Source organism: Bos taurus, chromosome 4, assembly GCF_002263795.3.
Source record: "Bos taurus isolate L1 Dominette 01449 registration number 42190680 breed Hereford chromosome 4, ARS-UCD2.0, whole genome shotgun sequence".
In the NCBI taxonomy this organism is placed as follows: Eukaryota; Metazoa; Chordata; class Mammalia; order Artiodactyla; family Bovidae; genus Bos; species Bos taurus.
The window spans coordinates 114,491,141-114,508,688 of NC_037331.1; the positions used below are offsets into that span (position 1 = coordinate 114,491,141).

At 44.6% G+C, this 17,548-nt stretch overlaps 1 protein-coding gene across 1 annotated transcript in view; it reads left to right on the forward strand.

The window, feature by feature from the left end:
- Nucleotides 1-17,548, forward strand: part of GALNTL5 (polypeptide N-acetylgalactosaminyltransferase like 5) — a 56,189-nt gene that overhangs the window by 13,388 nt on the left and 25,253 nt on the right. The window contains 3 exon segments of the mRNA NM_001076441.2: nucleotides 7,873-8,039; nucleotides 12,898-13,000; nucleotides 13,002-13,021. Coding sequence (NP_001069909.2) covers nucleotides 7,873-8,039; nucleotides 12,898-13,000; nucleotides 13,002-13,021 — 290 coding nt within the window.

A 17,548-nucleotide genomic window follows, 5' to 3' on the forward strand; every position in this document is an offset into this window, starting at 1 on the left:
GTTGGTTTTTTATGCCAGCACCATACTGTTTTGATTACTGTAGCAATCTACAGAGTTTCCAATTCCTCCACCTTTTTGCCAACTCTTGGTGTGAACAGTCTTTTTAATTTTGGCCGTTCGAATGACTGTGTAGTGGGATCTCAGTCACTCAGTCAGTTCAGTCGCTCAGTCATATCTGACTCTTTGCCACCCCATGAATCGCAGCATGCCAGGCCTCCCTGTCCATCACCAACTCCCAGAGTTCACTCAGACTCACGTCCATCGAGTCACTGATGCCATCCAGCCATCTCATCCTCTGTCATCCCCTTCTCCTCCTGCCCCCAATCCCTCCAGCATCAGAGTCTTTTCCAGTGAATCAACTCTTCGCATGAGGTGGCCAAAGTACTGCAGTTTCAGCTTTAGCATCATTCCTTCGAAAGAAATCCCAGGGCTGATCTCCTTCAGAATGGACTGGTTGGATCTCCTTGCAGTCCAAGGAACTCTCAAGAGTCTTCTCCAACACCACAGTTCAAAAGCATCAATTCTTCAGTGCTCAGCTTTCTTTTAGTCCAACTCTCACATCCATACATGGCCACTGGAAAAACCATAGCCTTGACTAGACAGACCTTTGTTGGCAAAGTAATGTCTCTGCTTTTGAATATGCTATCTAGGTTGGTCATAACTTTCCTTCCAAGGAGTAAGCGTCTTTTAATTTCATGGCTGCAGTCACCATCTGCAGTGTTCAATTTGCATTTTCCTGATATCTAATGATATTGTGCATCTATTTATGTATTTACTTGCTATCTGTGTATCTTCTTTATATTTTGCCCATTTTAAATTTAAACTTCAAATATTTTTCCTGTTTTGAAATTGGATTATTTCTTTTCTTATTATTGAGTTTGGGGAAATTTTTATATATTTAGGTGTAAGACCTTTATCATATATATAATTACAAATATTTTCTCTTAGCCCATGGTTTGTTTTTTCATTCTCTCAATAGTTAGTGCTTTTTGAAAAACAAAAGTTTTTAGTTTTAATGGAGTTCAATATTTTTATAATTTGTTTCTGCTTAGCACAGGATCACAAAAATTTATTCATTGGATTTTCTCCGAAGATGTTCATGACATCTGCACTTTTACTTCTTACTTTTCAATTTGGATGCTTTTCTTTGTCTTAACTTATCACACTGGCTAAAATCCCTAGTACAGTGTTGAATAGAAGGGGTGATATTGGACAACCTTGCTGTGTTCTTGATCTTAACACTCCGTTTTTCACCAGTAAGTATGATGTTATCTTTAGGCTTCTCATAGAGGTTCTTTTTCAGGTAGCAGAAATTCTCTTCTATTCCTAGTTTGTTGAGAGTTTTTTATCAGATGGATATTGGATTTTGTTACATCCTTTTCTGTGCATTGAGATGTGTGTATCTTTAGCTTGTAAAGATGGTAAGTTATGTTGATTTTCTAACATTAAACAGAGGTTACATTTATGGGATATCCCCTACTTGGTCATGATGCCTTATCCTTTTTATATATTATGGCATTTGATTTTGCTGAAATTCCAAAATTTTGTTTGGAATTTTATATCAGTGTTTGTAAGAGCACTATTGAATATCCTTGTCTGGTTTTATCATCAGAGTGTTGTTGGCCTTGTAGAATGAGTTGGGAATTATTTTTTTAGGATTTAATTTTTTAATGTTTGTGATTGACTTCTACTAAATACCTTTGATTACACTAAAGACATTTCTTTCTGTTCCTTGACTTGAAATTTTCTCCTTTATTTATTAACGTTCATTTTTCCTTTCCTTTCTTTAATAACAGTTCTTCTCATGGGTGCGTCAGAATAATGCCAGAGGATTCTGGAGGAGCAACAGAATTGCTCTGTTGGTAGCAAAGTCCACTTCTGGCATGTTCAATGACTGGCCAAAGCTATGTCAATTGAGAGTGGGTTTATTTTGACTTAGGATTTTATTCTAACCAGAAATGACTGCTGCTGCTGCTGCTAAGTTGCTTCAGTCTTGCGACCCCATAGATGACAGCCCACCAGGCTCCCCGATCCCTGGGATTTTCCAGGCAAGAACACTGGAGTGGGTTGCCATTTCCTTCTCCAATGCATGAAAGTGAAAAGTGAAAGTGAAGTTGCTCAGTCGGTCCGACTCTTAACAACCCCATGGACTACAGCCTACCAGGCTCCTCCTTCCATGGGATTTTCCAGGCAAGAGTACTGGAGTGGGGTGCCATTGCCTTCTCCGAAATGATTGCTAAATTCTATCAAATAATTTCTTAGCATGATCACTATGGCTTTCCTCCATCAAATTATTGATAACTTATGTTGAGCCATCCTTACATTCCTGAAATAAACTATCCTTCAGTTCAGTTCAGTCACTCAGTCGTGTCCGACTCTTTGCGACCCCATGAATCACAGCACGCCAGGCCTCCCTGTCCATCACCATCTCCCTAAGTTCACCCAAACTCATGTCCATCGAGTCAGTGATGCCATCCAGCCATCTCATCCTCTGTCATCCCCTTCTCCTCCTGCCCCCAATCCCTCCCAGCATCAGAGTCTTTTCCAATGAGTCAACTCTTCGCATGAAGTGGCCAAAGTACTGGAGTTTCAGCTTCAGCATCAGTCCTTTCAATGAACACCCAGGACTGATCTCCTTTAGGATGGACTGGTTGGATATACTATTTTTCTAAAACACTGTTTTATTTGATCTGCTAATATTTTGTCTAATTGTTTTGACCTGTATAAATTAGATTAGTTTGTATCAGTTGAAGTCTACAATTTCTCTGCGAAAAATTTAAAATTTTGTGTCCTTGGAGATGTGAGCAGTCATATAATGCATAGTAGCACTGGCTAGTCAGAGCTTCCCCGGTGGCGCTAGTGGTAAAGAGCCCACCTGCCCGTGCAGGAGGTGGAATAGATGAGGGTTCAACCACTGGGTCGAGAAGATTCCCTGGAGGAAGGCATGGCAACCCACTCCAGGATTCTTGCCTGGAGAATCCTGTGAACAGAGCAGCCTGGTGGGCTACAGTCCATGTGGCAGCAAAGAGTTGGACATGAATGAAGTGACTTGGTACCCAAGCACTGACTTGTCTAAAGAAACTTTCCTGTAATTGTATGTGGTGATTTCATTTCAGCAAAACACAACCCAAAAGTAAAATTAGTTTAATTGTAATTTAACTGAATTTTAGCTGTGATTTTACTAAATTTTACAGTTTTATTTATGGTTATGTAAGAGCTTATAAGAGGCTCCCCAGGTGGTGCCAGTGGCAAAGAATTCACCTGCAATGCAGGAGACACAAGAGATGCAAGTTCAATCTCTGGGTTAGAAAGATCCCCTGGAGAAGGAAATGGCAACCTACTCCAGTATACTTGCCTGGAGAATTCTATGGACGAAGGAGCCTGGAGGGTATAGTCCACGGGTAACAAAGAGTCGGACCTGACTGAGCACGCACCACCACCACCACCTCCAAGAGCTTACAAACACAAGATTGACTTTCGTTTGCATATGCATATTTGGGAAACATTAAGGTAACTGAAATCAGCCCTGGGGGGTTGACAGTTCTTTTCTTCTGAGCCTCTGCAAGACTCAAGTTTAAGAAACTCTGCTTTGTTTTTCTTCTTTGAGTCACTGTCATCACATATTTGTATCAAATTTACAGTAGTTCCATAAAATGGATTTGTATGTTCTGTCTATATCTCTATGCTCTAACATCATTGAAATAGCATCACTGTGTATTTCTTATTTTGAAACAGAACTTGTCTGGTAACTATGAATCACTGCTTCATTTTCTGCTGTCAGACATGGAAACGGTTTAGTTTTTTTCTAAGGTTATTGATTGTTCTGCTCAGGCTTTCTCTTTCTAGGGTCTATTCAGAACTATCCATTTTAATAAAAATCTACTTCATCTACTTTCAAATCTGTTGGCTTAAAGTCACACATCCTGTTTTCATAATTCTCTTTCACCTTTCCTGGTACCTTGCCTTCATTCTCATTCTTATTTTTGTACATTTTTCTTCCCGATTTCAAAAGCTTGGTAGAAATGGATATATATTAGTCATCTTTCAGAAAACTAACTTTTGCTTTGATTTATCAATTTTACTTTTTTTGTCTTCTAACTCATTAGTTTCTAGTTGCCTTTATGGGGTTGTTTCTTCTTTCTTTTGATGTATTTTTGTGGTCTTTTTGCCCTTCTATAAGATTAAAATAGTTTATTTCATCTCTTCCTTAGATGATAATACGTTTGTAAGTATTCATTTTATTCTGATTAGGATTTAGCTATATACATTAGGGTTTTTTTTAAGCAGTTCTTTATTTAAAAATTTATATTTGGCTGTGCTGGGTCTTTGTTGCTGCGTGTGCTTTCCCTGGCTGTGGCGGACAGGGGCTACTCTCTAGTCATGGAGGATGAGCTTCTCACTGTGGTGGCTTCTCGTTGCAGAGCACGGGCTCTAGGTGCTCAGCCTCCCATGGTTGCGGCTTGCAGGCTCTGAGCACAGGCCCCGTAGTTGAGGCTCATGGGCTTTGTTGCTCCCCAGCATGGGCATTGTCCCAGACCAAGGATCAAAACCATGTCTCCTGCAACGGCTGGCAGATTCTTCACCACTGAGTCACCAGGGAAGCCCTATACATTAGGTTTTAACATGCTGTGTTTTCAGGTTTACCAATCTCTAAATTGTTATTGTTGTTCAGTCACTAAGTTGTGTTCAACTTTTTGCAACCCCGTGGGCTGCAGCACACCAGGCTTCCCTCACTATGCTCCAGAGTTGCTCAAATTCACGTCCATTGAGTCCGTGACGCTATCTAATCATCTCACCCTTTGCTGCCCCCTTCTCCTTTTGCCTTCAGTCTTTCTCAGCATCTTTTCCAATGAGTCAGCTCTTCCCATCAGGTGGCCCAAGTATTGGACCCTCAGCTTCAGCATCGATCCTTCTAATAATATTCAGGGTTGGTTTCCTTTAGGATTGACTGATTTGATCTCGTTGCAGTCCAAGGGACTCTCAAGAATCCTCTCCAGCACCAGTTTAAAAAGCATCAATTCTTCGGCCCTTAGCCTTCTTTACGGTCCAGCTCTCCCATCTGTACATGACTACTGGAAAAACCATAGCTTTGACTAGATGGACCTTTGTCGGCAAAGTGATATGTCTGCTTTTTTAATATGCTGTCTAGGTTTGTCATAGCATTTCTTCCTAAATAATTTGCATTTTATTTCTCTTTGATCCAAGACTTATTTAGAAAAGTGGGTTTTATATAAGATTGGATTTAGTCAAGTTCCCCCCCACCTCCCCGCCATGGCCATAATTTAACAGTTTGCTGCTGCTGCTGCTGCTAAGTTGCTTCAGTCGTGTCCGACTCTGTGCGATCCCATAGACAGCATCCCACCAGGCTCCCCTGTCCCTGGGATTCTCCAGGCAAGAACACTGGAGTGGGTTGCCATTTCCTTCTTCAATGCATGAAAGTGAGAAGTGAGAGTGAAGTTGCTCAGTCATGTCTGACTCTTAGCGACCCCATGGACTGCAGCCTACCAGGCTCCTCCGTCCATGGGATTTTCCAGGCAAGAGTACTGGAGTGGGTTGCCAGTGCCTCCTCCAATTTAACAGTTTAGACAAGTTAATAACTGTTTACAGAATAGTTTATCAGTCACCTATCAAGATGTTTTTTCTAACATGCTTACAGGGTTGTCATTTTGTGTATTTGTCTGCTAGACCCTTCCGACCCAGACTGTGGTCTGAGGATCAGTAGCACTGGGAGCCCCTAGAAGCGTGTCAGCCCCCCTGAATGCCAGGCCCGAGCCCAGACGTACTTCATCAGAACATGCATCTGGAAAGAAGCTCAGGAATGTTTCTGCACATTAAAGTGCAGCATTCTTTAGCTGGGTTGGTGGGGCTGCTGTAATAACCTACCACAGACTGGCATGCTCCAGTGACAGTGATTTGTTGTCTCACGGGTCTCTGGAGGCTGGGAAGTCAGAAACCTTGGTCGGCAGGGTTGGTTCTCTTCTGGGCTGCGGGGAGGATGGTGCAGGCCCCTCTCCTCGGCTTAGAGTCGGCCCTTTTCTTCCTGTGTCTCTTCACATCACCCTGTATCCTCAGGTCCCCTTGTTGTAAGGACACCAGCCTTACTGGATGAGGGCACCCGAATGACCTCTCACTCATTACAGCAACCCCATTTCCAGATTGGGCCGTATTCTGGGGGTACTGGTGGTTAGGAGGCCAATACGTGAATACGGAGTAGGGGGACACAAGTCAACCCATAATAGTCCTGCTTTAACTAGACCGTTGGGAATCGTGTTAGCGAAGCACAAGATCAGCTAAACATGACAACCAAGCGTTTGTCCAGATTACCTTCACCCTGAAAAGAAACGTATTTAGGCCCGAAAGGTTTTCTACATAGAAAGACCTCAGCAACATTCAGCAATTGCTTTTGGGGAAACCCATACACATTAGGTTTCTCTTAGCGGTTTACACTCACGTGATGTGAGTTCAGGCTCCTTCAGTATCATTGTCTCGTTCCTCTGAAGGGGCTCAATTTGTAGTTTTCTCAAAATGACAAACTTGGACTAGATAGAATATTAGAGATGTGATCCATAGCCTGAGTTCACCATCTCTCTCATTCTTGGGGTTATACCCTCGCCCCCCGACTCCCGTCTCTCATCTACTCACTCTTTGATGAGGCAGTGATCTTGGGCTTCCCAGGTGGCACTGGTGATAAAGAATCTGCCTGCCAATGCAGGAGACACAAGAGATGTGGGTTTGATGCCTGGGCCAGGAAGATCCCCTGGAGTAGGAAGACATCCCACTCCAGTATTCTTCCTGAAAACCCCCCTGGACAGAAGAGCCTGGAGGGCTACAGTCCATGGGGTTGCAAACAGTCAGACGCGACTGAGCACACACAAGCGCAAGGCAGTGATCTTACTGGAAGGTCAGCCTTCTGATCCTACCTGTTTCTGGGAAACCAGTGCAGGGGGCCCGACCTCCAGCCCTGGGCAACTAGACCCCGCGTCACAACTAAGAGTGTGCATGCTTGAACGCTGCAGCTGCACAACCCACACGCCGCAAGGAAGACTGAAGATCGAGCGCGCCACAGCCAAGACCCAGTGAGCCCAATAAATGAATATTAAAAGAGAAGACAAGAGCAGAAACGGAGCATGTCTGAGTGACTTTCAAACCTCTAGTCAGAATTGCTCTTGAATGCTCCAGGATCCTGCCTGTCACTAGGTCCTGTGGGACATTTGGGTTCCCTTTACAGTGTACCTCTTTCTTAAGCTTAAGCTAGTTCCATTTGTCATTTACAACCAAAATATTTCAAAATACAACCCAATAAGGTAGCAATCCAAACAATGCTTAATAGCTAAAAATTAATATTACTAAAATTCAGTGTCCATATTTCCCTCAAGTGCACAAAAAAATAATAAAACATTTTTTGCCAGATCCTTGGAAGAAATCTAATTACACCATATCCATTATTACATTTCTTTGTTGCAACAGACTATACAAGTGTAGGAATAGCACATGGATTTTCTTTGAAGATAGGACAATAAAGTTAATTTGAACCTTTTAATGTGTATAAGCTTATTAATTCATTTTTATAATAGAAATGACAATATAGGTATAATTTATGTTTATACTATATTCAAAGTAGAACTAATTTTATCAAAACAGAGTCTCAGGAAAAAGCAATTATGATGGGCATTAAGAAGGGGAGAATAATTTAGACAATATTAGAAAAACATAAGATGTTTAAAAAAATTTTTGTATCTTAATTTTTGGGTTTTAAAAGTACTGTCACCTTATCATCATAATCATCAATTAAAGGAATAAAGAGGAAAATGTGAATGAGTCCTCAAAACATCTAATGCTTTTAGATAAATCATTTTCTTCCTCTTTCTGCAGGTGTCAGAAAAAAATGTACCCAGCCAAACTACCTACTGCCAGCATCATCATTTGCTTCCACAATGAAGAATTTAATGCCTTGTTTCGAACACTGTCCAGCATCATGACCCTCACTCAACAGTATATCCTTGAAGAAATTATTTTGGTAGACGACATGAGTGATTTTGGTAAGAGAGAATGCTAACCATCTTTCTAATCGTCTTTGAAGTCAGTGCTATCTCTGTGGCACTTGAGTTATTTTATACAAAAAACATTTTTGGTGGGTGTTGAGGCAGGCACTTTGGAGCACTGATGGTGATGTGAGAGTTTGGTCCCTGACCTTCTGGTTGGGCTAATGGGGTGTCTAGCACTTCAGATAAACACAGGGGCAAGCCAGTCTTTAGAGGTCATGGATGATGTTGAAGAAGTGATGTCTAGGATGGATCAACAACAAGCTTTTACTGTATAGCACAAGGAACTATATTCACCATCTGGCGATAAACCATAATGGAAAAAAATATGAAAAAGAATATGCATAACTGAATCACCACAGTAGAAATTAACAGTAGAAATTTCTGTACCGTAGAAATTAACACAACATTGTAAATCAACTCTACTTCAAGAAAGTAACATTTTTTTCAAAAGTGACATCTGAACTGAGATGAGTTGGGATTACATAGATGAAGGGGAAGGAAAAAGTATTTTAGGCAGAGAAAATGGCCCAGGGGCAACAGAAAATATGGTGAGTTTGGGATAGTTTTTTATTTTATGTAGGTTGTGTGTGTGTGTATGTGTGCTTGTGTGCGCTCAATCAAGTCCTTCTCTTTGCTGCCCCATGGACTGTTGCCCGCCAGGCTCCTCTGCCCATGGAATTTTCCAGGCAAGAATACTGGAGTGGGTTGCCATTTCCTCCTCCAGGAGATCTTCCCCACCCAGGAATCAAACCTGTGTCTCTTGGGTCTCCTGCCTTGGCAGGCAGATTCTTTACCACTGCATCACTGGGAAAGGACTTATGTAAATTATGTATGAGTATAGTTTTAGGAGGGAGGGGGTGGGCATGAAACCAGAAATATAAAAAGTAGCCCCTCATGAAGGCATTGTTTTAATTTTATTTGGAGAAAATGGGGAATGATTCCAAGACTTAATGTAGGGTAATGACACAATCCAGGTGCTTTACAGGAAAGAATTCTAATCACACCGACTACACTTAAGGGTTCATTCCTTCATGTTCACTGATTTTAAAGAACTAGAACACTAGAACAAAATCTTCTGAGCTCCATTTAGCATTTGAACTCAGTTGTCTATTTTACAACTTAATTCCAAACCTGAGGCAAGCCGGGAGGACCCAGATGAAGGATAAGGTCTCTGGGGTCGGTTGCCTGTGGGGTCCATTTCTCATGGAAGCAATGCATGCATATTGGATACTACCTAAAGGTTTACCTAATCTAGTGTGAATCTGACCCACTATGGGCTGGGACAGAAAAAAGAGGAGGAGAATCAGAAGGAAGAAGAATAGACAAGGGAAGAAAAGAAGAGGAGGTTCACCCTTCAAGAAGCAACAGAGACACATCAACTCAAAAGTGAAATGGGGACTTCCTTTGTGATTCGGCAGTTAAGAATTCACCTGCCAGTGCAGGGGACACAGGTTCAATCCCTGATCTGGGGAGATCCCACATGCTGCAGGGCAACCAGGCCTGTGCACCGCAACTACTGAGCCTGGATGCCTAGAGGCCGTGCTCTGCAACAAGAGAAGCCACCGCAGCGAGAAGCCCATGCACTGCAAGTAAAGAGTAGACCCCTGCTCCCCACAAGAGAGAAAGCCTGTGCACAGCAAGAAAGACCAGTGCAGCCAAAAAAAAAGTGGAATGGAACTCAAGCTAGTGCCAGCTCCACTTAGGAATTTCACTCACTGGCCAGGCACTGTATGCAGGTCAAGAAGCAACAGTTAGAACTGGACATGGAACAACAGACTGGTTCCAAATCGGGAAAGGAGTATGTCAAGATTGTATATTGTCACCCTGCTGAAAGAGGAGAGTGAAGAAGTTGGCTTAAAACTCAACATTCAGAAAACTAAGATGGCATCCAGTCCCATCACTTCCTGGCAAATAGATGGGGAAACAACGGAAACAGTGAGAGACTTTATTTTTATTTGGGCTCCAAAATCACTGCAGATGGTGACTGCAGCCATGACATTAAAAGATGCTTGCTCCTTGGAAGAAAAGCTATGACCAACCTAGACAGCATATTAAAAAGCAGAGACATTACTTTGCCAACAAAGGTCCATCTAGTCAAGGTTATGATTTTCCAATAGCCATGTATGGATGTGAGAGTTGGACTGTGAAGAAGGCTGAGTGCCGAAGAACTGATGCTTTTGAACTGTGGTGTTGGAGAAGACTCTTGAGAGTCCCTTGGACTGCAAGGAGATCCAACCAGTCCATTCTGAAGGAGATCAGCCCTGGGATTTCTTTGGAGGGAATGATGCTGAAGCTGAAACTCCAGTACTCTGGCCACCTGATTTGAAGAACTGTCTCACTTGAAAAGCCCCTGATGCTGGGAAAGATGGAAGGCAGGAGGAGAAGGGGAGGATGGAGGATGAGATGGTTGGATGGCATCACCGACTCGATGGACATGAGTTTGAGTAAGCTCCGGGAGTTGGTGATGGACAGGGAGGCCTGGCGTGCTGTAGTCCATGGGGTTGCAGAGTCAGACATGACTGAACGGCTGAACTGAACTGTGTAGGAGCCACTCAAATCCGAGGAGTCCAGTACTGTGTATTTCTGTGCATGGGAGGGGATGTGGGAGGATGGCTAGGTTCCTCATCTGACTGAACAACACATCTGGCCACATGTGGGGCAAAAAGCCCCAGTAAAGCTAGGAGCAGGCAGCAGGGGGATCTCTGCTGGATTGTGAAGTCTAACATCTCACCCAAAGGATGGACATCCTGCCATGGAGGTGCAGTCCCAGGAGGACTGAGGAACTCCCCAGGGGCCCCAGCCTTTCAGAACTATGCCAACAGTTCACAGACACACCTGGAGATCTGCCCAGATATTCTTTATGCGTCAGAGGACTCACCACTGATGTCTGAGAGATGGTTGGACCAGATACTCTACTTCTTCTCCTGGATCCACAGCCACCTGATGGGTGGTCATTTCACCTGCCCCACCAAGGAGCTTAGTCCTGGACCCACACAGAACCTCAAACACAGGAAATGCAGGAAATGGGGTGTCCTGTGTCCTGATGGTGCTCAGGGTTGATGCACCCCCACTTTTAATCCACGGTGATTTCTTGTGGGCTCTAGGAGAATTTTCTTGAACTACAGCTGGTCTTTTCTGGCTCATACCAGTACGTACTGGTGATGGAGTCCCTTAGCTTGTGATGGCAGGGGTCAGGAACCCAGACAACCACCTCCATTGAGTTACACGAGAGGCATGTCCAGGGCTGACCCGCTACCATCCACCTTTCTCACAGTCCTGGTCCCTCCTGACTATACACAAGCGGCGTGGCCATCTCCCGGACGACTCAAAGCCTCCGCCTCACGTCAGCGATGACCGCTGCCAGAACGGCCTGTTTCCTCCCACGTCTGCCGCACAGAGTTCCTCTGAGTCCTGGATGTTGGAGGGTGTTTGCAGACATCTGATCTGAGATGCTGCACCTACCCTGCAAGTGTAGCTGTGCAGCCTGCAATCTGCCTCTGAGCAGGGCCCCGGCACTCTTTTCACAGAAAAGGAAAGAGATTTCTTTCATTCTTCTGCCAAGACTATAGTGAACCTGCCTCTATTGACCCCCAGCCCCCAGATTCTCTGACCTCTGAGGCATCTGTATCCGTCTCACCAGAGACTGACCTCCTTTGTTGTAGTTGTTCAGTCCCTAAGTCATGTCCGACTCTTTTTGACCCCATGGATGCAGCACACCAGGCTCCCCTGTCTTCCACCATCTCCCAGAGTTGCTCAAATTCACGTCCATTCAATTGGTGATGCCATCCAACCATCTCATCCTCTGCCACCTCCTTCTCCTCTTGCCCTCAATCTTTCCCAGCATCAGGGTCTTTTCCAATGAGTAGGCTCTTCACATCAGGTGGCCAAAGTGTTGGAGCTGCAGCTTCAGCATCAGTCCTTTCAGTGAATATTCAAGGTTGATTTCCTTTAGGATGGACTGGTTGGATCTCCCTGCAGTCCGAGGGACTCTCAAGACTCTTCCAGCATCACAGTTCAAAAGCATCAGTTTTTCGGCACTCAGCGTTCTTTATGGACCAACTCTCACATCTATACATGACTACTGAAAAAAAAACATAGCTTTGATAATTGGACCACTGTGGGAAAGTGATGTCTCTGCTTTCTAATACACTGTCTAGGTTGGTCATAGCTTTCCTTCCAAGAAGGAAAGGACCTCCTTTATCATCATCATATTAACCTCTGAGTATTGAGTGACTTATGTGTCAGGCTCTGTGCTTGGTGATGTATTTCTTCTTCTCACTGCAGTCCTGCAAGGCCTATGTTAGATCCGCCTTCTCACAGATGAGAAAACTGAGACTTGAGTGGTTGATGACCGGCCTGGGGGTTAGTACCAAGTTAGGTGCACAACTGTTATGAATAAAGTCAGAATGCTCCAAAGCACCATAATTTATGCTTTTTCTATTAAAATTTTAATAATGATATATTAAAATAGAGGCATTTCATGGATTTCTCTGCTGGTCCAGTGGTTGGGACTCTGTGCTTCCAATGCAGACGGCCTGGGTTTAATCCTTGGTCAGGGAATTAAGAGCCCACATGCCACAAAGCGTGGCCAAAAAGTTAAAAAAAAAAAAAGTAAGTATTTCACTAGAAACATAGAAGAATATTTACAGCTGATTTAAATGCTGAATCTCTTTTTGTTCACGTTTTGTGCACATTTTGTGCACGTTCATGCAATCAAAATTTCTTTTTTAAGTTTGGAACATCTGCAGAATAGCAGTTTTTAAGAATCAATCAAAATTATGAGAAACTGGTTTAATTATGAGAAACTGGTTAATACACTTTGCAGTTGTCAAATGTTGACTCTTTTTTCCAGATGATTTGAAAGAGAAACTCGACTATCACTTGGAAATTTTTCGAGGAAAGATTAAATTAATAAGAAACAAAAAGAGAGAGGGGCTGATTCGAGCAAGGATGACCGGGAGCATCCCATGCTTCAGGTATGAAGGTTTTGCTCCAGACAGGACCCCATGTCTGTGTCCTAGAGTTCTTCCTGCCCATGTAGAAACCATCCTCACGTGTCTCCACAGCATAAACAGAAGACTGGGAATGTATTTCAGCCTTATGAGTCTTAAATCTTAGTCTGACTCTGAAAGTATTCTGCTTCAAGATGTTAATTTGTTATTTCAAATAGAAGACAAATAGAAGTTATCCTTTGTGTGGTGGGGGCGGGGGTGGGGGTGGGGGGGACATAAGCTCAGCCTCCTGTTACAGGATGCGTCCCCCAGGTACAGACGCTGGGATGGAGTTGTACATGCAGGGGGCCCCCCAGGTGGTCTTGGGAGCCAGGTAAAGGGGTGAGGAAAGCAAGACTTTACAAGGAGAGCGGGGCTGTGATGTAGCTGCAGAGACCCCATGGGGACCTCGGAAGCTAGGAAGGGGTCAGTCCAGGTCCTCTGGGAGGCAGAGGCCCGGATGACACGGGAGGAGTGCTTACAGAGAAATGTCTGCGAAGGATAAAGGGGAGAGGACGAAGTGTGGGCTGGAAGCTTCTGGTCTGACCCCAGCGGAAGGAGGCAAGGAAAGAGGGAAGTCCAAAATCCCTTCGGTCTGCTGCGTGGCTCCCAGAAAGGGCTAGAGTGGGCCGGTCAGGAGCCCCGGAGCCAAGACCATGCACTGGAGGAGCCCTAAGTGGGGCCCCTGTGGCCGTTCGGATTCACCCGGTTCTCCGGGGCCCACACAGTGTGCGCAGTGATTGGCTGGGAGCCCCCGGGAGGGCGTGGCCTTGGTGTGAACACAGCTGCTGCTGCTGCTGCTGCCAAGTCGCATCAGTTGTGTCCGACTCTGTGCGACCCCATAGATGGCAGCCCACCAGGCTCCCCCGTCCCTGGGATTCTCCAGGCAAGAACACTGGAGTGGGTTGCCATTTCCTTCTCCAATGCATGAAAGTGAAAAGTGAAAGTGAAGTCGCTCAGTCGTGTTGGACTCTTCGCGACCCCATGGACTGCAGCCCACCAGGCTCCTCCGTCCATGGGATTTTCCTAGGCAAAATTACTGGAGTGGGGTGCCATTGCCTTCTCCGTGAACACAGCAGAAGATCCCAAAGCTGGGGGAACTCCTGGGGCAGCTTCTTGTGAAGGGAGGTCTCAGCCGCTGGGTGCAGGGGGGTCCCATCTGGCCTCCGGCATCCCTTGGGACAGCAGCCCCGTCCTCCGCCTGAGCTGTGAGACACGAGACACCAGCAAGGGAATGAGTCCCGAGGGGAATCCCGATGATCGAGCTTCCTGGAAGCCCGGGTAATCAGAGGGTTGTTCCCAGAAAATTAACCTAGGACCAAAGGCGAGGGGTGATGTTTAAGGATCCGGCCATGTGGCAATCTGAGGAAATATCTCCGTTCCTTAGCAAGGCTATTTCCTTATTGAGTAGAAGGCCATCTAAAAGCAAAATCTAAGTCTTTTTTTTTTTCCCTCTACTTCGGCCTGATCAATTGAGACATTCTCTTACCTAACTACATTGCTCAGTCCTGTCCAACTCAATGGACTGTATGTAGCCTGCCAGGCTCCTCTGTCCATGGGATTCTCCAGGCAAGAAAACTGGAGTGGTTGCCATTTCCTTCTCCAGGGGATCTTCCTGACCCAGGGATCAACCCAGGTCTCCTGCATTGCAGGCAGATTCTTTACTGTCTGAGCCACCAGGGAAGCCATCTACCAGATAGTACATACTACTTGTCCAAAGTTCAATACAAACCACTAAAACTGAATGGCATGTGTCTTTTCAGAACCTTGATTTTATGCATTAATATGCATATGTGTGTACATATGTCTGTGTGTATATACACACATGTACACATAGATTTAAGGATTTTTAAATAAATGGAATTGTACTTTCTCTATTCTGAGACTTACTCTTTTCATTTCAGTTTAATGTTTTGTAACTTTTCCCGTGACAATGCCCGACAGTTACCTCCGTTTTTGTTTGCAGCGTTGTATGGTATTCCATATGGATTTCATAATGGATTGCCATAACTTGTTCAGCCGTTTGTCATTTCCTGATTTTTACTTTTTACAATTACTGGAAAAAAAAGTTGCACTGGCAGTTTTTGTACTTACACCTTTGTGGAAATGAATATTTGTACCTGTGGGATAATTTCTTAAAAGTGGAATTGCTGGGCAAAAGGGAATTCTTATTTTAAATTTTGGTGGATGCTACCAAATTGTCCTAAAACAGATGACACCAATTAATAGTTCCATCACAGGGTATAAGAGGGCCCTCTCCCTGGAGCCTTGCTGACACTGGTTATTTATTACCAGTCGTTCTCTGCTGCACTTAGTCCTTCAGTTGTGTTCGACTCTCTGTGATCCCACGGACCGTAACTCACCAGGCTCCTCTGTCCATGGGGATTCTCCAGGCAAGAATACTGGTGTGGGTTGCCCTCCTCCAGAGAAGCTTTCCCGACCCACGGATCGAACCCAGGTCTCCCTCACTGCAGGTGGATTCTTTACCATTTGAGCCACCAGAGAAGACCAGTCATTCTAGTCTTTGACAAAATTTTGGTCAAAGAGCTGTATCCTTTATTTTCTTGGCATTTCCTTGACTAATAGCAACATGGAGTATTTTTTCATATTTTTGTAGATTGTTTATAGATTTTTCTGTGAATTTAGTCTGTTCATATCCTTTGTCAGTTTTTTGATTGGGTTGTTTGTCCTTTTGTTATTGATTTGAAGGTGCCTTTATGATATGAATCCTGTGTTATATACACTGAGAATATCATTCCCCAGTCTGTGGTTGGTCTTCCCATCTTTGTTGATGATGTCTTGCGTTGAACAGAAGTGTTAGTCACTCAGTTGTGTCCGACTCTTTGCGACCTCATGGACTGTAGCCCGCCAAGCCCGCCAGGCTCCTCCATCCATAGAATTTTCTGGGCAAGAATACTGGAGTGGGTTGCTATTTCCTTCTCCAGGGACTCTTCCCGACCCAGGCATCGAACCAGGGTCTCCCGCATTGTAGGAAGACTTTTTACAATCTGAGCTACCAGGGAAGTTGAACAGAAGTTTACCAAAAATCCACTTCCTCTTGCTGGGCACAGAGCCACGCTGGACTTTCTTGCCTTCCTTTCGGTAAGAATGGCCCGTGACTACGTTTCAGCCACATTTCCTGACCAAGGCTCGCAGGAAGTTGGTTTATTCCCCTCCACACTGGAGGGTTCTGTTCTGGCTGACGAGGGTAGAGCTAAATGAGTAGAAAGAAACTTTGACTGCATAGGAGCTGTTGTACATTTTGGAGGTTTATTTTAAGGGCCAATAGCTTTGGGACTTCCCTCGTGGCCCCCTGGTTAAGACTGAGCTCGCTGAGAGCATGGGTTCCATCCCTGGTGGGGGAACTAAGATCCTACGTGCCACATGGCACCACCTAACAGAAAAAGTAGAAAAGAAGAGAGAAGTGAAATTCATTTAAAAAGTCATGGCCGCTAGCTTTAACTTAATAATGAAATAGTCAGATTCATCAATATTTTTCTTTATGATTTTTGTGTCTTGTTTGAGAAGTTCTTACTCTGTGATCCTGATGATATTCTACATTTTAAAAAAAGTTTGCTTTTTACATTGCAGTTTTTCACTTTCATTCATTTATTTTTGGCTGCACGGGTCTTCGTTGTCGCTGGGCTTTCACTAGTCGTGGTGAGCGGGGGTACTCTTTAGTGGCTGTTGGCAGGCTTCTCATCGCAGTGGCTTCTCGTGTTGCAGAGCACGGGCTCTAGGCCCATGGGCTTCTCTAGCTGCGGCCCACAGACTTACTTGCTCCATGGCAGGTGCAATACTCCCAGACCAGGGTTTGAACCTGTGTCCCCTGCATTGGCAGGCGGACTCTCAACCCCTGGACCACCAGGGAAGCTCTGCCCTCATCACTCACCTCCCCCTCGCTCTCCCTTCGTGTTACTGACCTTCTTGCTGCTCCTCAAACATGCCAGCTATACTATCTCAGAGCCTTTCTTTGCATGTGGTTTTCCCACCTAGAATGTTCCTCCTCCAGTCCCCTGCATGACCTGTTACTTCACTTTGTTCAGGTCTCTGGTTCAGTGTCACATTATCAGAGAGGCCATTCGAAATCACCCTGTACAAAACAGCGCGGTCCTGTTCTTCTCTATCTTCCTGCCTCTGATGGAGTTTTCTTGGTAATATTTATGGCTGCCTGTCCACTCGCCCTTGTGGGTGATGCTGCCTATGTGACGACCGAAGTTGCCCTCAAACTGAGACAGCTGTGATGAGCCTGAGCTGTGTCCTTGGCAGGAGGGAAAATAACCAGTGCTGGGTGGATTTAACTCTATCAGGAAGAATTCGAATGCTAGAGTTTTGCAAAGTGGAGAAAAATTGAGAAAGAGAAGCTCTAATTAGATGGCCTGAATTGAAAGGAAAGGGGACGTTTTTGCGTGGGAGCAGAAATGTTATGGTTTGGAAGCAGCCATAGCAGCTAGGAAACGTTGGTGTTGTCCTGAACCCGAGGATTCTTGTGGTCAGGGAGGAAAAGGAGGG